The sequence below is a fragment of the Solanum verrucosum genome, unplaced genomic scaffold (assembly GCF_900185275.1).
Source record: "Solanum verrucosum unplaced genomic scaffold, falcon-dt-bn FXZP01000195.1, whole genome shotgun sequence".
In the NCBI taxonomy this organism is placed as follows: Eukaryota; Viridiplantae; Streptophyta; class Magnoliopsida; order Solanales; family Solanaceae; genus Solanum; species Solanum verrucosum.
In genome coordinates, this window is record NW_026020164.1 from 324790 (window position 1) to 348787 (window position 23998).

Below are 23998 nucleotides of genomic sequence, written 5' to 3' on the forward strand. Positions count from 1 at the left end.
TCTTGCACAAATTAGCAAAATACACTAAAATAAGCAATATCAGTGTTTTTTCTCCTTTTTTATACAAGAAGAATATTATCATATGAGAGGACACTACAAACAAGTTTTCATCACTACTGTCCAACTGCCAATTGGCTCTCTAATTTACATAATCTACAAAGCAAAATGAGAAAAGGAAGTACCTAAAAGTAGGGTGTACAAAACCGAACCGAAAACCGAATCAAACCGCAAATCGAGTCAACCCAAAAAAAAAGTCCGACTAGTGGTTTGGTTTGACTTGGTTTGGTTTTGAAAAAAAGAACCCGACTATATTTGGGTTGATTTGGTTTTAACTAAAAAAAACCAACCCGAGACCAAACCAACCCGACGTTATATATATAATTTTAAAATTTTATTTTATACATAAAAATATTTACTTTGATATAATTTTTAAATATTTCTTATACTTTTTCATAGTTTTTATCTTTTAATATATTATTTCAAGTTTGAAACTTAGAATTATGAATGAGCCAATAAAGATTATAGTCTACACATGTTGGTAATTATAATAAAGCTTAAATCAAAATCAAATTAATACTAATGCAAAAAGAAAATCAATTCAACACTAAGAATGACAATAATATTGAATATTTGTTTTTTAGTTTTACATTGGTTGAGACAATTAAAATACATAAAATCTAATTTTAATTTCCTTTAATATTTAGTCATGTAACTAATACTTATTAAACTTAATTTTAGCATGATTTCGTACTTTTAAATTATGATCATTTTCATTATGACTTGTTAATTTGCAATATTTGTTTTACGCGATTTCATTATTATTATTTTTGTTGGATATTTTAGTGTCATTACTCATATCATATTGTGTTCTATTTTTAAGAAACATCTTAGATAGTTGTATTTTGGTAGGACTAAAGAAATATTTGAAGTACAAGTAAATTATATTTTTGTATGAATACTTTACCGGAAAAACCCAAAAAATCGAAAAAACCCGAGTTTTATTGGTTTGGTTTATAAATTTAAAAATCCGACACAAATGATTTGGTTTGATATTTGAAAAACCCGAACCAACCCGGCTATGAACACCCCTACCTAAAAGAATTCCCAAGAGAATACTAAAAGCAAAGTGGCATATTTTGCTGAGAACGACCATGTAGTTGTCAAATTCCAATGTCTGCTAAATTCTCATCCACTGTAACAATCATAAGTCCCTTCTTGTTCTCGGAGTTGACACACCTTTGGACTGGCTGAGTTCCAGAGTCGTACTTCCGTCTGCCATGAGAGGGCGCATGTTGGGCTGCTCCTGGACACACATTGCAGCTACTGCAAGAACTTGATACAAGCGTCTAACTGGATACTGACCTTGAATTGAAGCTCTGGATCAGCCATTTGTGAGAACTTTCTACGGTTTTTGAACAATGGTCGAGCCTGCAATTATTGAAGACCAACTAGAGGTCTAGCAGAGAGCAGCATTAAATGCACAGAACCCAAAGGACAACAAAATATATTCAAGTCCCAATGAGCATTTGAGTGGTTGATTCAGAAAGCAGGCACGGAAAATAATTGAGAAACCTTGTACCTAATAAAAACCGCAACAGATTGGTCGTGCAACATAATAAGCATGCACCAACTAGTTGAAGATTAAAGAAAAGACACATAAACTACACAGCTTAAGTTGTTCCACAACACTGTTAGAACAAGTGACACCATAAAACTAACACATTAACAGAAAAATCAATTTCTCTTACCCATGCAACCAGATTCTGCTCTCCAGCAGCTCTTGATGTGTCAATTGCACTTCTACCAGTAATAATTTCTAGAAGAACTACTCCAAAACTATAAACATCAGATTTAAGTGTAAGCTGCCCCATCATTGCATATTCTGGTGCACAATAACCATAGGTTCCCATGACTCTGGTGGAAACATGGGTCTTGTCGCCTACAAGTCCCAACTTGGTCAACCCAAAATCAGATAGCTTGGGATTATAGTCTTCATCAAGCAAAATATTAGAACATTTTAAATCTGTGTATATAACAGGGGGATTCGCTTTATCATGCAAGTACTCAAGGCCCTTGGTAGCACCGGCAGCTATTTTCATTCTTGTATTCCAGTCTAGTCGTGTTTTGTCGGGTGAAAGCTCTGGATTATTTAACCAAATACATGATAAATTAGATGCAACATCAAAGATACTTTGAATATAATGACACCAGTAAGGAGCAACAGAAAAGGAAAGATTTTATGAAAAATTTGATGAAAAACAAACTACCAATTTGGAATTTTTTGTCACAATTGAAATCACAAGTAATAATTTTCATTAGCTCAACAAGCATCTGCAAATTACTCAGGAATACAAAAGATTAGCTTTCAACTCCTGACAGATGGCAACAGGTGTGCTTTGCCCTTTATTTAATAAAATTCCACTATTTATTGAAAAAAAAGTCCCATCAGATACCGATTTGTATAGAAAGGAAGCTATGCAATATTTTTTTATGGTGCAGCAAGATTTGATATTAATCCCTTGGATTACTTAGTACTTCACAAACTAACCAAAATTCCTTCAAATAAATTCCGGATGAACTCCAGTATGGCTATTTTAATCTTAAGAACACATTTTTTTGTTAATAACAGCAAGATCCAGAATATGATAGCATTAATTAATTAGTCCTCTTATACATACCATGTAGATGGTCTTCCAGTGATCCTAACGGCATGAACTCGTAAACTAGAAATCTCTGATCTCCATCAGCACAATATCCAATCAAGTTGACAAGGTGTGGATGGTGAAGTAGGCTTAACATCAGGACCTCAACAAGAAATTCCCTATGTCCTTGCAATCCATTTTGGTCGAGTTGCTTGATGGCCACGACCTATATAAGAAATCATTTTCATGCCTCATAAGCAATCTAAAGAGTACGAGCAATATTCAAATGACAAAACAGAATTAATCTACTGTTGAGCACAGTAACAGTAAATGACCCCGTGGCACTTGGAACACATTAGGTGGATGAGCCTTGTTTTTCTCTCGAGGCTGGTAGCTCTAGTATCTATCCCTGCTAACAGTACAGAAGTATAGATAAAAGTTAGTTATGAACGGAGGAAAAATTCAAAGGTGGCAAAACTAATATGTCAGACCCAAGTTGTGCGTCTAAACTTCTCCGGTGGATAAAAGAATTCTCACTAACAGCATCATAAGAGCCAAAATGTTGCAGAATATAAAATGAGAAGACGACAATGCAGGTGATGAAGCTGTTCAATCATAGCACCATCAGCCGAGGAACATGGGGCGTTACGGCACAACACTATAAAGGTATAAACCTCAGGAAGCTAAATAATAAGATGCAAATCATTAAGGTTTCTCGTTCTCAAATTCATCGGAAATGGGATAGTGTACCTTTCACCATTACATTTCAGTGATGTTTGCAGTATCAGGTGTTGCAAGGACTTTTGATGCAAACAGGAAGCTCTTCAGCAATAATACTCATTTCCACCTCCACAAAATAGCTAGCTCAATTGAAAAGTGGAATCAATAATAAGAAATTTGTCAATTGTTGAACTTGGTCAAGATTTTAAAGGGCGAGGGCTGGTGGAGTTAGCACAGAAGGCAGACAAAAAAGGAAGCAGATTGGCCTGTATCATCTCTTTAGACTTAATCCTGGAAGCAGTTAAGGGGCTTTAGCAGACACAGCAGCATGGTGTTTGTTAGCATAAAGCCAGTAGGACACTGCTTTGAGTCAAGTCCATACTATGGTCTTCTTCATTGTCGCTGTGACCAAGCTGATTCTTATTTCTTCTTTAAAATTGCTTCTATTTAATGAACAAAAGGGTCTACACTGAAATGACTTCTCCTTAAGCTCAAGGACAATCAAATGATAACAAGAGACCGGGCAAAACCTTGAGGTGGAATTGCATTATGATCATTAAAATCTTCTATTTTTGCAGAGCTTTGATGAGGGTGTCTTGGTTTCTGTTTTACTAAAATTTCTTTGTAGTCTACCTATAAATGAGAAAAATTAGAAGGCTCTAGCTCTAAATCAATAACCTGAAAAGAGATTAGCTATCTTTAGATTGTCGGAGTGACTGATTCCACAATAGTTGAGCTAAACTGCGGTTGAAATCAGATTTTAAAGATAAAACCTTGCATCATCACCCCAAATTAAAAACAGAAGATCAAAACCGACTGTACATACAGTGAGATACATGCTTCAAATGAGTAATCAATGAATAACTGTCTTCTGAATTCTTTCACCATTTCAAAAGACTTTGCACTTTCCTCTTTGATAGGAAGAAACCAAGAAACAGTATAGCATGAAATGGAGAGAATGCCAACTCAAAATTAACTAATAAGAACAAAAAGTGTTTGAACACATTGATCATAAAAGGCAAATCACCATTTTATTTCCAATTTAAGAGTTAAATTTATGAGCTAGACCAACCTGATTAGTTCTCTCTAATCACCCTTTATATACTCTACCAAAGCCTCCCTCTCCCAAGAGACAATCTGCCCTAAAATATTTGGTTGCAGCAGCTAATTCACGAACTGTAAACGTATGTGCCGCTATGTGTCCAGATCCACCATTTCTGGAGCTGTTTTTTTTTTCATCCAGTGAAGTATTTACCTTAAATTTTTCTGAAACATGAAAGAAAAAATTGTTAGTTTTTCTGAACTTGGGAATGTATGGTAGGCCAATGTAACCTCCAAGCAACATCCCATGGGTGACAGAAATGCTAAGCTTTAGGAGATGAAAATAAAACAAATAGAGGTGGGGTGCTTTTGCATTCATGCATAAAAGTGAAATGTGTGTTAGCAGCAATAGAATGTTGTCCATCAACATGTGCAGACAGTAATAAGAACTTTTGAAGAAGTAAATATAGCAGATGCAATGGTACTAGAGTTCTCACTAATTTGACAAATGTAGCAAAGCAAAACAGAAAAATCCCAATGTTAACAGTATTTAAGAAACATGATTCACTTCATTATAGTAGAACTGGCACTAGTCTTGATATGTATTGAGAATACAATTAACTAATAAAAGTGTTCTCTCTGTACCAGTTTAAACTTTTAAATGAGATTGTTAATACTTCAATATAGTGTCAGAGTAGGCAGATGTTCTGAGATCGAATCTCACCACCACCCAAATGAAAAAAATAAAATACACATGCTTGGCCCATCAAAAAGAGTCAAGCCCGCACATGTGGGAGAGTGTTGAGAATACAATTGCCTAATAAAAGTGTACTCTCTATAACAACTTTAATCTTTTAAATGAGATGATTACACACTTCAACAATGTGCTATCCAATTTCATATGAGACAATAGCTCCAAACAATTTCTAATAACTTAACTTTTTAGATGAGATGATTACACACTTCAACAAAATGTTATCCAATTTCATAAGATAGGTCCAACACAATTTCACCTTGCATAGAAAACTTAAAAGGAAACCTTGAGCAACATCACTCAAGGGTTACAAATGCCATGCTGAGAAAGTTAACTGGACAACTACAACAATATACCAAAGTAATCTCACAAATGGGGTCTGGAGAGGGAATGCCTTACGACAGCAAAATAGTGGAGAAGCATCAAAAACTAGAGACACTTGAATTTAACTAAACATATTATTTATATGGAAGTATGTGAATAAGTTAAAAATAGGAGGTTGCCCAAAATCTATTGTTAAAAAAATGACTTAAAAGAAACAAGAAAGGCTCGGAGGAAGAAGTTTTCTGTTCTTTTCTTTTGGTCGCAAATCTTATATAGGATTTGCAAGAGTCAATTTGGAGAAACAAAACTCCTTTGCTTTTGGAACAGATATACCTTTCTCCTTTGAAATGGACTTGATTTGTATTGTTTGCATTACATTACACTTAACTAATAAAATAAAAGAGTAGAACTAAAACAAGTTTTACTATGTTCTGAATTTCTCACCAAAAATAAGCTAACAATTGTTTAATGTCCTTAGCACTAAGAGAGCTCAACTATGTCAACTCGATTTCGCTTCCTCTTCAATGCTTTCTTAGGAGAATCCTTTTCCATAAGCTTAGATTCTTTTCCTAGAGAAAAACCATCATCGTCATCACTTTTGCTGGTATCCTGAATGTCATCCTCATCGCTACTGTCTTCAGATTCTGTCGTATCATTGGTATCGAGATCGATTACTGGTTGGTAACTTGCTATTGCGGATTCAGCAGCTGATACAGCTTCCTGTGTGTGAAGTTCAGCAACACCCAACATTAAGTCCATCTCTATGTATTCAGATTCTTCACCAGTAAGAGCTTCAATGTCATATTTCTCAGGATTCTTCTTAGCTTCAAGCTCCACTTTTCTATTGTTTTCCAAAAATACTCCCAAAAAATCCTTGACCTTTGTTAGAACTTGGCTTTTGGGTACAGAAGAAATTTCAGGCTTCTTATCAGGAAGGTCAGGTTTCAAATTTAGGGATTGAGATCCGCCATCGTCACTAGTGCAAAAGAGAAGTTTTGATTCCAAAGACAAGCCGCCTTCAGTCTCCAAGTGAAGCAGATCTTTGCTGTTTGACTGCATATCAAGCAACTGATGATCTCCTATATGCTGCATGTTAACCTTTGAATTAGATTTCCGATATATCATAAATCAGAATGCAAGGCAACAAAAGTATATCAAGTGTGGACAAACAAATTCACAATCACAAATGCTTTTAAGAACAACTAATAACTTCTTCTATAGTTTAAGTTTTCATATTTTTTAATTACTTTGGGCTATTTACATGAATTTTCTATTCAGTAAGCTGTGACTTGTCAAAGTCAACAAGACCATAAAGGAAACTAGATGACACAAAAAGAATGAGCAAAGACCTTGTACACATTCTTCCACCAATTAGGTATGTCATTTTCTGAATAACTAAACAGCTTAATTTAATCTTTTTTGGGGGTAAATACAGATTTAATTTAACCAAGAAGCAACAATGTACATGTGTGGGATATGTATCAAATACAATCAATACCAAGCCATCAGTATCTAAGCTAAGCCTCCTTCCCCCTATTCTCTATCTGTACCTCCTGTTCTACGACACTTTTGAGAGAAAATCATTTCTGTAGTTTAAGGGTAAACATCGTGTTGCAGTAGGAAACTTGCTATCTTGTTTTGGCAGTAGCCTCAACAAAGCACCTCTTGTACTATCCTGCAGACTTCTTCAACAGTTCTCTTGTTCTGAAACACTCTTTGATTCCTTTCTAGCCAGATAGATAGAATAAACATACCCTACCAGTAACCTCAGGCACTGGCCATCTACCCATTAGCATGACTGATAGCCCATTCCAGTTCTTGTGTCCATCCCTGTGTATATTCATCCAGTGTAACAGCTTTACCCTTAAATTAGCTGAGTATGGGCATTTGAAAACAGGTGCTCTAGAGTTTTATCCTCTTACCACACATAGGGGGCACACAGTTGTAATAGAAACTCCCCATTTAAACAACCTATCTCTTGTATATATCCTGCCCTGTACCACCAAAGTAAATAGAAATAGCCACTTAGGACTACCTTCATTGTTGCATACCATTCTTTTCCAGCTTACATTGGGGAATAAGGCCTCCTAACTAGGGCTGGGCGTTCGGTCGGTTCGGTTTGCTGATTTTGGTTCAGTTTTTTGGTTTGGTAAAAATGTTAACGGAAACCGAACTATAATAAATTCGATTTTAACAATTTCGATTCGGATTGAATATAATCATATTGGGCCATTTTCTTATCACTAAACTTGTCTAAAGTTCAGGGGTCCTTTATATGTAGGCAAAGCCATAGCCAAATTTTCATTAAGCAAGGCGAAGGAAAAATATTCAGTTAAACTAATTAATTCCAACAAAACTAAGAACAATACATGACTATAAGCAACGAGACCATCATTTTAGACTCGGCTTAAACGAGCAGAAGAAAATCTAACTATGCTAACATATTACTACAAACTACTCTAAACAGAATTTATAAACACGCATAAAGAAAATTGTAGAAACAAAGAAATATTACCTGCGAACGGGAACGACTAGTTGAGAAGACGACTCCACAACGTGTTTCAACTCAAACAACCACAAAATTTTAAACTATTGGACCAAGAATTTCCAAACCTTATAGGGGTATTCTTAGATCTCCAAAAAACCGTCCCTTAACAGTGAATCTCTCAAATTCCTGATGAAGAATCGATGTGGGAGGAACTAATTTCAGAGAATCAGGCTCCAGTGAGCTGGAATCGTATGAATTTGAAACGAAATTAAAAAGAAAAAGGAAATTGGAATGGACCACATCAAGGTTGCCTCCGGAAGCTCCGCGCGTCTTTTGCCTCACGCAGAATGTACAAATACGAAGGAGAAAAGACAGATGAAATTGGGAGTTAGGGCTCGTTCGCCTCCTTCTTCGTTTGCTGGAGTTACATCCTGAAAGAGCAAGAGGGCTAAAAAGGGGGAGAAAAAAGGCTGGATCTTTGAAATGGACCAAGAAATTGGGCTCTGTTTGTTTGAATTGAAAAGCTGAGGTCCAATTTGATTTCAAAGGAAATAGGTCCCCGAGTCTTGAAAATAATACTTTAAGATGATAATATTTGAAATAAAATAAATTATGTATCTAATCAATTAATAAGCTTTTTCATTTTTACAAATGTGAAATAATGAACTAATTATAGAAAATACCACTAATTAAAATTTTGATTAATTTGATGATAAATAAGATAAGTATTAAGTTAATTATTCAAATAAGATATATATCCAAAGTCGTACACAAACTTATATAAATATAGAAATATATAATTGCTTCTCAAAACAATAACAAAACCAAGCCTTAAAACAATTTTTGGATTTTTCAAAAACAATTATTTCCAATTGTTTAAAATTTAAGAAGCTTAAAAATTAATCAAATCGTGGAGGGTCAAAATTGGGTGTCAATATATATATATATATGATATGATATGATACGATACTAATTACTATGGATATTGTAAGGGGGAATTTTTATTTGCTAAAATGAATAAATAAAATAAAATATTTATTTTCAGTATAGGAATCAAATAAGATTATAAAATGAAACAAAAGAAATCTCCCTCTCTCCAACAACACTTGTCCACTATTTAAGAAATTATAAATAGAAGGGTAATTTTACTATATCACCCTTTGAATATAATAAATGTAATGTCTTAAAAAATGTAATAGAGAAATAACTATAATTAATGATAAGGGTAAATTAGGAATTAAGTGTAAAAATTATCCATTGATTTTATAAAATGGACAAGTACAGTTGAATATTCCAAAATAGTATAATGGACAACTATTATTGGTCGGAGGGAGTACTTGTTTTCCTTTTTTTTTGGAAACTACATAAATGTGCCATAAAACCTAAACTAATTACAAGTTCATACCCAAACCCAAAGTAATTCCTAATATACCGATTCTCTCATAAATAATTACAGCTCATACCCCCCCACCCCCCCTCATTTCGGGCCACTTTCTTATTCAAACGCACCCAGTTTAAATCCCAACCGTTTGGCCCACTTTCTTATTCAAGCCCAACAGGTTTATCGTCCAGCTGTCATACCCAAGTTAAACTAAGTGGTGCAACATACATCGATTTTAACTAGAAGCAGTTCTACCATCATTTTCCTTCATCTTGGTGATTCTATTCCGTCATTGTCAGTCCAATTTACTCAACTTTGTGTGTGGTAGTTCTTCCTCTATTCCACTGATATTCAATTTTGTTTTTCAATACGCTTAATTTTGAATCAATTTCTATTTCTATGTGGTTTTTTGATCGAAATGTAGCAACTAGTTGTTGGTGGGGTCATTATTCTATTTATGCAAGTTTTGTTGACAATGCTAGTGATGATAATAATAATAATAATGTAGGTGACCAGAAGTCGAGAGTTTCTAGCATGTTTGGGCCAAGGTTTTCACTTAATTCGGAGGATGGCAACAAAGAAGATAATGTTGGCTTAAATGACGAATTTGATCATGGAGATGTTAATGTTGGAACTAACCTCAATCCAGTTGTGAGTGTTAACAAGCCTGATCAAAACCCTGATATTACGAGTGACAAAATAGAGATTGATTTGAAGAGGAAAGGGAAGGCTTACATGTTTTGTGATGACCAATTGTATAAAAAACAACATATTGGTACTCCTTAGCTATTACAATTCGCAGCTACACTTTGTTTTGCTATGTATTTGTATTCGTTATAGTTTTTTGCGAATTTCGAAGAAAGATATACAAATACAAACTGATATGAATATATATTAGGAGGAGAGAGGATTTATGCATGTTGTTGTGAATACCAATATTGTTGATACAAAAAATATAAATATAATTTTTCGAATACAATTGATATAACATACAAAACTCTCACTTATATTTGATTAAATATAATAGATACATAATACATTTGAGTTGATTTCTTCTTATTGGCAGGGGCGAGAGATGGAGAGGGCAGTGGGAGGAGAGGCAAGGGAAAGGGAGAGAGGAGAGAGAAATTTGCTATAAAACCATACTTATAACTACAGATTGTACTTACTTAAATAACAGTGATTTATCGTAAATACATACTACATGTTTGCCTGTTTGTGTAATTTTTCCTACTTTTTTTTATTCTTCAAACCAAATGACGTGAAAAGGAATACTTGCTCAATCTTTCTATCTCATGATTGAGAAGGAATATGATCTCAGAAAAAGGAACCATAATATTTGTTAGAGCTTAATTGGGAAGCATGTAAAAAATTGTATTAGTTTGATTTAACCATTTTTATTACTATCTTGAATATTTTAGTGAAAAGAAATTATCATGATAAATAATACTCTATCACTCTTATAACCTATATAAAAAGTTAAAATTAAGTTTGAACCCGCATAAAACCGCATAAACCTGCAACTTGCCCCACTCCACATTAGTTTTTAACACACTTCAACACGCCCCCGCAGAACCTTAAAACCTCCCCCACCCCACATAGCCTTAGAACCGCCCGACATCCACTCCACCCTATTGCCATCCCTATGTGCGAAGTAGAAGAATTTTTTTCTATTTTGAGCCAAAGACTAGAATAGTAGATGCTTTTATCAATTGTAGTTGGCAAAGGTAAGTTGAGGCCTACAGGTAAGAAATTGATAATAAGATGGTGACATACGATTTGGTTGTGCAGTGAGTTGGCAAATCCCTTAATATTCCTCTTGCAGAAATTAGCAAGACACACTAAAATAAGCAATGCCAGTGTTTTTTCTACTTTTTTATACAACAATAATATTATCATATGAGAGGACACTACAAACAAGTTTTCATCACTACTGTCTAACTGCCAATTGGCTCTCTAATTTACATAATCTACAAAGTAAAATGAGAAAAAAGAATAGGAAGTACCTAAAAGAATTCCCAAGAGAAAACTAAAAGCGAAGTGACATATTTTGCTGAGAACAACCATATAGTTGTCAAGTTCCAATGTCTGCTAATTCTCATCCGCTGCAACAATCATAAGTCCCTTCTAGTTCTCGGAGTTGACGCACCTGAGTGATGCCTTTGGACTGGTTGAGTTCCAGAGTCGTACTTCTGTGAAGCAAGATAGTTAAGGGCTGTAACCACGTCTGCTATGAGAGGCACATGTTGGGCTGCTCCTGGACACACATTGCAGCTACTGCAAGAGCTTGATACAAGCCTCTAACTGGATACTGACCTTGAAGCTCTGGATCTGCCATTTGTGAGAACTTTATATGGTCTTTGAACAATGGTTGAGTCTGCAAATTTTGAAATGTAGCTCTAAGGTATAAATTTCTTACTCATAAGTAGCTTGACAAACCAAGAGCTATGAAACTCTTACTGATTAGGCAGCAAACTATATGACAGGATTTAGAGACAGTGAGCTAAATAATTTGCAATGTTAACAATCTGGAAGTGAAGCAAGGAACTGGATAAAACTAAGCAGGTAGGTGCAGGTTGGTATACAATAAACACACATGGGATTATCCCATAAGCAACTAACTGGACAAGGCACTCAAAAGCACAACTATTTGAATAAAGATATGGACTATGGTTGATGACTTGATACCAAATGACACTGACAACATTTCAGCCAAAAGGTTCTGATTTGTATAGAAGATTGGTTGTATTTCATAGAGAATCATATCTTTTGTAGATTCCCTAGTTTTAGGTATACTACTTGTACACTAGAGTTGTTCCCAACATTTAAAAAAAATATTTACCTTATCATGAGGAAAAAAAAGATATATACAAATGTGATGCAATAACTTGAAGACCAACTAGAGGTCTAGCATAGAGCAGCATTAAATGCCCAGAACCCAAAGGACAACAAAATATATTCAAGTCCCAATGAACATTTGAGTGGTTGATTCAGAAAGCAGGCACGGAAAATAATTGAGAAACCTTGAACATAATAAAACCTGCAACAAATTGGTCGTGCAACATATAATAAGCATGCACTAACTAGTTTAAGATTAAACAAAAGACACATAAACTACACAACTTAAGTTGTTCCACCACACTGTTAGAACAAGTGACACCATAAAGCTAACACATTAACAGAAAAATCAATTTCTCTTACCCATGCAACCAGATTCTGCTCTCCAGCAGCAGCAGCTCTTGAAGTGTCAATTTCCCTTCTACCAGTAATAATTTCTAGAAGAAGTACTCCAAAACTATAAACATCAGATTTAAGTGTAAGCTGCCCCGTCATTGCATATTCTGGTGCACAATAACCATAGGTTCCCATGACTATGGTGGAAACATGGGTCTTGTCGTCTACAGGTCCCAACTTGGCCAACCCAAAATCAGATAGCTTGGGATTGTAGTCTTCATCAAGAAACATATTAGAACATTTTAAATCTCTGTATATAACAGGGGGATTCACTTTATCATGCAAGTACTCAAGGCACTTGGCAGCACCAACAACTATTTTTATTCTTGTATTCCAGGCAAGTCGTTTTTTGTCGGGTGAAAGCTCTGGATTATTTAATCAAATACATGATAAATTATATGCAACATCAAAACACCTTGGATATAATGACACCAGTAAGGAGCAACAGAAAAGGAAAGATTTTATGAAAAATTTAATGATAAACAAACTACCAATTTGGAATTGTATGCCACAGTTGAAACCACAAGTAATAATTTTCATTAACTCAAAAAGCACCTGGAAATTACTCAGGAATACAAAAGATTAGCTTTCAACTCCTGTCAGATGGCAACAGGTGTGCTTTGCCTTTTATTTAATAAAATTCCACTATTTATTGAAAAAAAAGTCCCATCAATACCGATTTGAATAGAAAGGAAGCTATGCAATATTTTTTAGGGATTGTACGAATTTAGGGATTGAGATTCGCCATCACAAAGAATCAGGCTCCAGTGAGCTAGAAGTACGAATTTAGGGATTGAGATCCGCCATCACTAGTGCAAAAGAGAAGTTTTGATTCCAAAGACAAGCCGCCTTCAGTCTCCAAGTGAAGCAGATCTTTGCTGTTTGACTGCATATCAAGCAACTGATGATCTCCTATATGCTGCATGTTAACCTTTGAATTAGATTTCCGATATATCATAAATCAGAATGCAAGGCAACAAAAGTATATCAAGTGTGGACAAACAAATTCACAATCACAAATGCTTTTAAGAACAACTAATAACTTCTTCTATAGTTTAAGTTTTCATATTTTTTAATTACTTTGGGATATTTACATGAATTTTCTATTCAGTAAACTGTGACTTGTCAAAGTCAACAAGACCATAAAGGAAACTAGATGTCACACCTCGAGTATACACCCTGACGTGACCGGCACTCGAAAACCATTGCTGGCTTCAAGCGAACCCTTGACCTGGCTTACTTAACTCAGCGGAAGACTATAAGCATTAAAAAATAGATTCACATGCAAAATAACTCAACTGTCTCAAAAATGAACTTACTCAAATAACTTAGTCAAATAGATTAGAATGTTTAAAAGTCAACATTCAACTTGGCCAAAGTGGCAACTCAAGTCTTAACATATGAAATGATAATGTAAAGACATCCGACTACTAATTGTCTATAAAGCCTCTAAAACAAAGAGGGATGTCGGGACAGGATTCCCGATCATCCTAACATCTGAAAAACTAGAAAGCAAATAAAGGAGTCCTTCGGAATGCAAGGAGCCTCACTAATAGACTCTGAATGCTCAAGCTGGATCAACGAGGCGCTGGATGCTAATCCTGGTTACGTGTGTCTGCATCATAATACGATGCAGGCCAACTGGCATCAGTATATTGAATGTACGAGTATGCGGGTTCAAATGCTAAAACAAGATATATGCTTGAAAGGATTCTGAAAGGGAACACTTACCTGGCTCTTCTCAACTTCTGAATAACTTAAATTAAATATAAAGCAATGAAGCACATGCAATATATATAAAGCTTATAAAATAGTTGCAACCAACTTAGTTCGTTAAAGATAAAGCAATAACAAACTTAACTTTATTCATATAAGAAAATAATATGGTTTATGTGGGAGATTCTCTAACCGACAACCACCACTATGAGACTAAGTAGTGATACAACGTTCTTACCATCACGTTGCCAGACTGTCCTATACTTTGCCGTCATATAGAACTACTTAACTTAGTGGATCCACTAGCTTAACTTATGTGATCATCTAAAAATCATGACCCATTAATACCCATGATGGCTACATGGTTTATGGAGACTTGAGTTAATATGAACTCGCATCCCCATATCGGTGCTCAATACTACTCCCAAAAATATACTTAGCTCATATGTTTTAAAACAACTTGTTTCTTTGGTTTGAGATAATTACTCAAAACTTAACTTAAAAGCTCTCTTGGAATCGATGTTCCCTTTTCTTTCTCAAAATGTGAAAACATTTTCAAACTACTTAGGAATACTTTGCTCCCATATACTTCTTTGAAGAAATGAAACTTCAAATCTTTACTCTTTGCTTAACTTGAACTTACGCCTTAAAGCAAAGTTAAAACATTTAGAAAAGACTTCTTGAAAAGACTCTAACAACTTCCTAGACTTGGCTCTTGACTTTCCTTGAATTTGAATTTATGGATTCAAGGTTATGATTCATGTTTCTGGATGATTTCTAGATGTTTATAAGTCATTTAGAGTAGTTAGAATCAATATGAAGTGGTAACATACTTTAGAAAGGCTTAAACGAACTGAATGACAAATCTGGGTGAAAAATGACGATTTGGGCGCATCTCGGGTGCGCCGCGCCATACCCAACTTACTGGGGCTCTTGTCTGGCGCACTGTTGGCGCACCACCCCAGCGTTCGAGATTCTTGCATCTTGTTGCGGATTTTCACCATGGGTTTAATCCCTAAGAGGTATGCAAACTTCCATATTGCTGGGTTTGTTCACCCACACGCCAAATATATTATTTTCAGCGAAGTTTCATTCTCAAAAAGTTGAAGGATTTAAATTCTTGATAGGTGTTCTTGAAGTTATTTCTAAATTTTGTTGTGTTGGGTTTTTGATGATTTCTTGAGATTTAAGTGAGTGTTTTAAGGGCTGTATTGAGTAGATTAGAGTGTACTTATGTTAAGTAATTGATTCTAAGTGATTGGGGGAATAAACCGTTCGATTCTAGGCAAATTAGGGTGAGAAAACGAGCAAAGAATTTCGTCGAGTTTTCTGGGTTGGGGCCTGGCGTGATGCGTCAGCCAGAGAACCCCAAACCCTCCTCTGAAGTTTAGGGGCTAGCGCCCCGCGCCACTCAGAGCGCCAGGGTCGCCTGCCCCATCCAGTTTGTCTTCGGTTGCTCAGTTTGAGTTCGTTTAAAGTGCACCTTTACTCCCTTTCGATTCTAAATACTCTAAGCTACTTATAAACACCTAAAATCATTCCTAACAGGATCATAACCTTGAATTCATAATTCAAATTTAAGGTAGAGTTAAAAGTTAAGTTTTGAGAATTCTTTCAAACATTCTAAGAAAGTCCCTTTGAGTCCTTTTATGGAGTCTTCTACAACTTCTAGTAACTTGTTTCAAGACTCGAGTAAGTGACCATGAGAGTGAGGAGAATGTATTCATGAGTCTATTTTTTCATCATGAGATCTTTCATAGCATGAACCATAACTCTTGAATTTATAATTCACATTCAAGAGAGAGTTAAGAGTAGAGTTCAAGAAAAATTTGAGTTCAATTGTGAATCCTTTGAGATCCATCATCGATTTGAGTTAAGTTTTGAGGAAGTAAGTAAGAGAATGATAAGAGTAGTATACATGAGTTCCTTATTGATATTTTGACCCTTGAGTCGGGTCGTTCATGCCCATAACTTCCGCATGAACTCCATCAGTTGGGTACCTTTGAGATGAGTAGTATCTTTAAGTTCTAAGTCTTGAGTATTGAGTTCCTAATCACCTTTGAGATTATATTTCTAATCATGAGACTATTACATGTTATCCATGAAGTCTTTGAGTTGAATTGATCATGCCCATAATTCTGCATGAACATTATAAGTCGAATAATCTTGAGATGAGAAGTATCTTTGAGTCCTTGAGTTGAGTAGTTCATGCTCATAATTCCGCATGAACCCTCTGAGTTGAGCATTCTTGAAATGAGTAGTATCATTGAAGTTCTTGAGTTCCAAGTATCGAGTTCTATCTATGGTTATTGAAAACCTTGTATTGAGTCGTTCATGTCCATAATTTGGCGTGAACCATATTTTAAGAAGTCTTTTACAAATGTTTAAACTTTGTTTTAAGACTTAAGCTTTGAAGTTGAGTAAAGAATAAGAGTAAAGTTTATTTTCTTTAAAATGATATATGGGAACTAAGTATTCCCAAGAGTAAATGTTTTCACATTTAAGATGAGAGGAAACTGAGATTTCCAAAAGAGTTTTGAGCAAGAAAGGGAACATTGATTCCAAGAGAGCTTTTAAGCTAAATTTTGAGTAATTATCTCAAACCAAAGAAAGAAGTTGCTTTAAAACATATGAGCTAAGTATATTTTTGGGAGTAGTATTGAGCACCGATATGAGGATGCAAGTTCATATTAACTCAAGTCTCCATAAACTATGTAGCCATCATGGGTATTAATGGGTCATACTTTTTAGATAATCACATAAGTTAAGCTAGTGGGTCCACTAAGTTAAGCGTTCTATATGACGGCAAAATATAGGACAGTTCTGGCAGTGTGGGCAAGACGATGTATCACCACTTAGGCTCATGTGGTGGTTGTCGGTTAGAGAATCTCTCACCGAAACTATATTACTTTATTATATAAGTAAAGTTGAGTTTGTTATTGCATGTTCTTTAACGAACTAAGTTGTTTTTCTTGTTTTATAAAGCTTTCCATATATTGCATGTGTATTGTTGCTTTATATTGATTTGAGTATCCAACGTTGAGTACCTAGAGTCGAGTATCATATCTTTGAGTTCATTATCTAATCTTTTAGTGGAGTATCTAATCTCTGAGTTGAGTATCTTATCCTTGAGTACTTCTGAGTTGAGTAAGTTGAGTTGTTTTGAGTATCCTTGAGTATTCCTTGAGTTGAGTAAGTTTGAAAAGAGGTAAATATGTTTCCTTTTTATCAAGTTTCAAGCTTATGTTTATGCTTTAGAATTCCTCTTACATGCTCGTACATTCCACGTACTGAGCCATTTGACCTGCATCTTCTCATGATGTAGACACATGTATTCAAGATCATCAAAAGAAGATTCGTTGATACATTCGGGAGTTCGAGTTAGCTATGGTGAGCCTCCTTGTTTCCAGAGGATTTCATTTACTTTTCAGTTTAATCAGGATGTCGTGGGTCTTGTCCCGACTTCCATCTTTATCAGTTAGAGGCTTCATAGATAGTCAGTATAGTTGAAAAGTCTGTATTATTTATTTTATTAAATGTTTTAAAGACTTAAGGTGCCTATTTTATGTCGAGTTGAATAATATTTTTATATTCAGAGTTTTTCATTTGAGTTAAAGTTTTGTATTTCAGTTTCCTGAATTTTGTTCAATTTTTAAGCTTTTGCATGCTTGAGTTAGTCTTCTGCTTATAGTCAACTAGGATGAGGGTTCGCTTGGGGACCAACAATGGTCTTCGAGTGCCGGCCACGTCCAGGATGTAGGCTCGGGTCGTGACACTTAGACTCCCTAGGACTCTTGGACTCTATGCTCTTATACCAAGTTTGTCACGCCCTGAGCATACACTCTGGACGTGGCAGGCACTCGAAGACCATTGTTGGCCTCAAGCAAACCCTTGGCCTGACTTACTTAACTCAACGGAAGACTATAAGCATTAAGAAAGAGATTCACATGCTAAATAGCTCATCTGTCTCAAAATTGAACTTACTCAAATAACTTAGTCAAATAGATTAGAATGTTTAAAAGTCAACATTCAACTTGGCCAAAATGGCAACTCAAGTCTTAACATATGAAATGACAATGTAAAGACATCCGACTACTAATTGTCTATGAAGCCTCTAAAACAAAGAGGGATGTCGGGATAGAACCCCCGATCATCCTAACATCTGAAAGACTAGAAAGCAAATAAATGAGTCATTCGGAATGCAAAGAGCCTCACCAACGGACTCTGAATGCTCAAGTTGGATCAACGAGGTGCTGAATGCTGATCCTGGTTACCTGCATCTGCATCATAATACTATGCAGGCCAACTGACATCAGTACATTGAATGTATGAGTATGCGAGTTGGATTGCTAAAACAAGATATATGCTTGGAAGAACTCTGAAAGGAAACACTTACATGACTCTTCTCAACTTCTGAATAACTATATAAAGCAATGAAGCACATGCAATATATATAAATCTTATAAAACAGTTGCAACCAACTTAGTTCGTTAAAGACAAAGCGATAACAAAATCAACTTTACTCATATAAGAAAATAATATGGTTTATGTGGGAGATTCTCTAACCAACAACCACCACTATGAGCCTAAGCAGTGATGCAGCGTTCTTACCATGACGTTGCCAGACTGTCCTATACTTTGCCGTCATATAAAACTACTTAACTTAGTGGATCCACTAGCTTAACTTATGTGATCATCTAAAAAGCATGACCCATTAATACCTATGATGGCTACATGGCTTATGGAGACTTGAGTTAATATGAACTCGCATCCCCATATCGGTGCTCAATAGTACTCCCAAAAATATACTTAGCTCATATGTTCTAAAACAACTTGTTTCTTTGGTTTGAGATAATTACTCAAAACTTAGCTTAAAAGCTCTCTTGGAATCGATGTTTCCTTTTCTTTCTCAAAATGTGAAAACATTTTCAAACTTCTTGAGAATACTCAGTTCCCATATACTTCTTTGAAGAAATGAAACTTCAAATATTTACTCTTTGCTTAACTTGAACTTACGCCTTAAAACAAAGTTAAAACATTTGGAAAAGACTTCTTGAAAAGACTCTAACAACTTCCTAGACTTGGCTCTTGACTTTCCTTGAATTTGAATTTATGGATTCAAGGTTATGATTCATGTTTTTGGATGATTTCTAGATGTTTAGAAGTCATTTAGAGTAGTTAGAATGAATAGGAAGTGGTAGTACACTTTAGAAAGGCTTAAACGGACTGAATGACAAAAACTGGGTGAAAAATGACTATTTGGGCGCATCTCAGGCGCGCCGCGCCAGACTCAACTTACTGGGGCTCTAATTTGGTGCATTGCTGGCGCGCCGCCCCAGCATTCCTGGTGCTATGGGGGCGCGTCGCGCCACCTGTTCCTAGGCAAAAATCTGTCGAACATTTGGTCTCGTTTTCTGATCTTAAATCGATTTTAATCGATTCTTTTTCTCAAATTCACTTTAGAAATAGATACTCCAGGTATATACACATAATCTAACTCATATAACTCAAGGAATCAACACTTTAATATCAAGAAACTCCTTAATTTCAACTCATATTCAAGAGCGAAATCAATTCAAGAACAACTATCAAGAACATCAAATTCTCAATATATTTAGGACAAAAATACGCTGAATTAAACATGCTTGGCGCGTGGGTGAACTAACCCAATGCTATGTGATCTCACATACCTTGTAGGGATCACCCCCGACGAAATCCACAAGCTAAACTCGACGAACTTGACGATTTCCTTGCTTCTCCTTCTCTTTTCTCCTCTTCTTTCCTCTTCTCTAAAACCCTAACTCTTTTCCAAAAGCGTAAAACTGACCAAGTTCAGTTTAGACCCTTAATTAATTCACCAAAATGAATTTAATTAATTGGATAAGGAAAAGACTGAAATACCCTTCAAAATATGGATTGGACATTTCTTTATTTGAACAGCCCAACTTCCAATGGGCGTATTAACTCATATGAACTCGGATTTGCGCAATCTTGGTGGCGTTGGAAAGATCATTCTAAGAGATTTCCAACCATATCTAGAAGTACACCTAACTCATCCTGAGCTAGGAGTTATGACCGTTTGAAGTTGACCCAAAACTCACTTTTCCTAACTTAAACAAATTTCCAGATTTGTCACTATTTTGAAAAATGATTATTTCAAGTTCTTAGCTTCTTCCTAGTTATTTCAAATTGCGAGATGTTACACTAGATGACACAAAAAGAATGAGCAAAGACCTTGTACACATTCTTCCACCAATTAGGTATGTCATTTTCTGAATAACTAAACAACTAATTTAATCTTTTTTGGGGTAAATACAGATTTAATTTAACCAAGAAGCGACAATGTACATGTTTGGGATATGTATCAAATACAATCAATACCAAGCCATCAATATCTATGCTAAACCTCATTCCCCCTATTCTCTATCTGTACCTCCTGTTCTACGACACTTTTGAGAGAAAATCATTTCTGTAGTTTAAGGGTAAACATCGTGTTGCAGTAGGAAACTTGCTATCTTGTTTTGGCAGTAGCCTCAACAATGCATCTCTTGTACTATCCTGCAGACTTTTTCAACAGTTCTCTTGTTCCGAAACACTCTTTGATTCCTTTCTAGCCAGATAGATAGAATAAACATACCCTACTAGTAACCTCAGGCACTGGCCATCTACCCATTGGTATGACTGATAGGCCATTCCAGTTCTGGTGTCCATCTTTGTGTATATTCATCCAGTGTAACAGCTTTACCCATAAATTAATTGAGTATGGGGATTTGAAAACAGGTGCTCTGATTTTGGTTCAGTTTTTTGGTTTTCGGTTTGGTAAAAATGTTAACGAAAACCGAACTATAATAAATTTGATTCAATTAGATTTTAACAATTTCGATTCAGATTGAATATAGTTATATTGGGCCATTTTCTTATCACCATTCATCAATAAACTTCTCTAAATTGGATCAATTCTTTTTTTTTTAAGAAAGGGCTTTATTTCCGTATGCACAAAAAATATGTAAAGATAAGTTATTTGATACATGGAAAATTCAGCCAAACTATCAAACACTTTTGTCGAAACCCAGCAAACCTTTTAGAGTTCCTGACCTTTCCACAATCGAAACAGAGATTTGGAATACACCGCAATTGTGTGGTCTTGTGGTGTCGGCAATTGTGAAGCACCACAGTTGGCATCAGAGCGGCGTTGTCTTGTGGCATCGTCGATGGTGTCTTTGTTTTGCCTTTGAATATGTCGGCAATGATGGTTGGGATTTAAATTTTGAGATTGGAAATTTGTTGTTCATTGACTTTCTATTATTGTGCTTAAGTTTAGGGATTTTAGATTTGAGTTGGGCTTGTTTTTTATAGGCTGTGAATGTATGGAAAAAAGTCTAAAATATTTGACCAACAATAAAGTTTGGTTTTTCGGTTAATCGAATTTAATTATTTAAAACCAAAAACCGAATCGAAAAAATGAAAATTTAAAATTCTAAATGGAAATCGATCGAAAAAATTGAAAAACCGAAACCGAAATTGAAAAAAATTCAATTCGATCGATTTTTTTGGTTTTAACCAGAATATGCCCTGGCCTACTTCTAACTGCTTGTACACTCATTTGATAGTAAAATTCTGCAGATTCAGTATATCAACATATGTCATTCCTGCCTTCTCTAAAGTGTCTTCAGCTTACAATTACTTCTTACCATCCAAGCTGCCTGTTTAGGAAGGATGAACCTGATCAACTGCTCAACCCTTCATGTAGTATGTGTGGATCCACTTGTCTTTTTTTCTGACACAGGTTCCAATAAAGCTTACTAAGAAGCATTAATATTGTTCATCTTCACTTCCCTTTTTACCCTGGATCTTTCGCTTGGCCAATTTATTCTCAGTTTTGCTAAGGAAAAACCAAAGACATCTTGTTTTGCCTAGATATCCAAAGTCGGTGGAGGTAAGTTTGCATGACATCCACTCCTCAGTTCTTGATTTTGCTTTTATTTGTTTTTCTCCCAAGAAGTCTTTCAAATTTAAAGATAAAAAGTTGACCCAAAGAGTGTAAGAGCTCAGTGGCTACTCTTGATATTTTTGGACTTATATTACTGATTTTAATTTAAAATATTGAGATTGCAATTATTTGATTCCTGGGTTGATTGCATGTCTATGATATGTGAAAAATAAATTTATGAACAATGTCAACATCCTAGAACTCTAGCAAGACTGAAAACATGATTATTTCGCTATACTATTGCTGCTTTAGTACTAAAAGTTCTTTGATTTATGTAAGTTCAACAAACTTTTAGCACACTAATAAATATTTTTTGCTTAAATATTTGTGTATCCGAACACCGGATAAAAAAAGAGGATTAAAGAAACAAACCAGCATGCTTAGGAATGAGACGCCAATTACGAGTTCCATGTTGAGCTATTTCACTTTTGATAACACTTTATTATCCATTAAGGGTATTTGGATGTGAAAAAACAAGAGAGTTGCAAGATTTGTGGGAGAAACCGGATAAACTGTCACTCAAGAGGCAAGCAGTGGAAGTCATGATGCAAAAGAAAAGAAGGTATAAAGTGTAACCTCAGAAGGATTGCAATTATTTCAATTTAGGGTGATATGGTGATGTGCACGGTTACACAGAAAACTAATTGAGGGTGAGAACACAAAGAGACGGAGCTAAGTTGGTTGTTTTGGGCAGAAGACAAATTTATGCACTCTCTTTTGAAAAAGATAAAATTATGCACTCTCTTTATCTCAATTGTATGATACACCTGCCACTTGAAAAGTTAAACAAAATTTCCCTTGAATAACAATCTTTTAAAATATTTCAAATATTAATAGTTTAGTTTTTAATATGCAACTCCTTCTATCCAATTTTAATAACAAAAATGCTTTCTGAAAAAGACATAACATCATTAATTGCTCAGACATCAGTGGGTTTCATGTTTGCTCGATCCCATCTATCGGGACAAGGTTCAGGAAGAGAGATGGTGCAAAAAATGGAGAGTTGAGTAGAACTATATGGAGGAGAGTGATCAGTGGAAGAATATATTTATCAGTAACTATCACGTTTTGAATTGAATTTGTCATGCCCCGAAATAGGGGGCGTAACGGGAACTCGATACCTTAATACATCGAGTTACCCACTGAAACATACTAGCTAAACCAAACTTGTGAGGCAAAAAGATTAGGCAGTACAACCTCTAAAAAGTGAAGCCTGGACCCAAAGGTCATGACCTGAAAGAGAATAACCATACAAACAATGGTAGACAAACCGAAAAAAATAAAATAAAGATGTACTATCTAGCCGACGAGGCCATAACCGAAAACGTACCTACTTACACACACACCTATATATACATGCCAAGACTATTGGCTGGAGGTTGAAACATACAAAAAGAAAACCTAGAATATTGTGTCCACAATAGCCTCTATGAGTGACATAATCACTGTCAGGACAAGACCCCGACTATACCCAAACTGTATAACAAAAGTAAACATCCTCTGATAGTCCCAGAATAAGATGGAGTTTACCAACTCACAACTGAACCTGAATCTTAGCGGGTGGGTCAATTAGAGTCCTTGTCTGTACCTGCTCGCACAAAAGAAAAAGCAGCGTCCGCAGGCAAAGGGACGTCAGTGAGAATAAAAATGTACTGGTATGTAAAGCGAAAAGTAAAATCATAAACATTTACTGTAAAATGGTAATAGA

At 35.4% G+C, this 23998-nt stretch overlaps 1 protein-coding gene and 2 pseudogenes across 1 annotated transcript; all 3 read right to left on the reverse strand.

Moving 5' to 3' along the window:
• Positions 1-1201: 1201 nt before the first annotated feature.
• LOC125828734 (probable serine/threonine-protein kinase PBL7) lies at positions 1202-5854 on the reverse strand (annotated as a pseudogene).
• A 4-nt stretch (positions 5855-5858) lies between these two features.
• LOC125828730 (uncharacterized) lies at positions 5859-6540 on the reverse strand. Its single transcript, XM_049508068.1, has one exon. The coding sequence runs from the start codon at positions 6538-6540 to the stop codon at positions 5962-5964; it is 579 nt and encodes a 192-aa protein (XP_049364025.1). The 3' UTR covers positions 5859-5961.
• Positions 6541-11464: 4924 nt separating this feature from the next.
• LOC125828735 (probable serine/threonine-protein kinase PBL7) lies at positions 11465-13509 on the reverse strand (annotated as a pseudogene).
• Positions 13510-23998: the final 10489 nt, after the last annotated feature.

Coding starts and splice junctions, on each gene's coding strand:
- LOC125828730 (XM_049508068.1), bottom strand. CDS start 6,540: ATGCAGTCAAACAGCAAAGATCTGCTTCACTTGGAGACTGAAGGCGGC.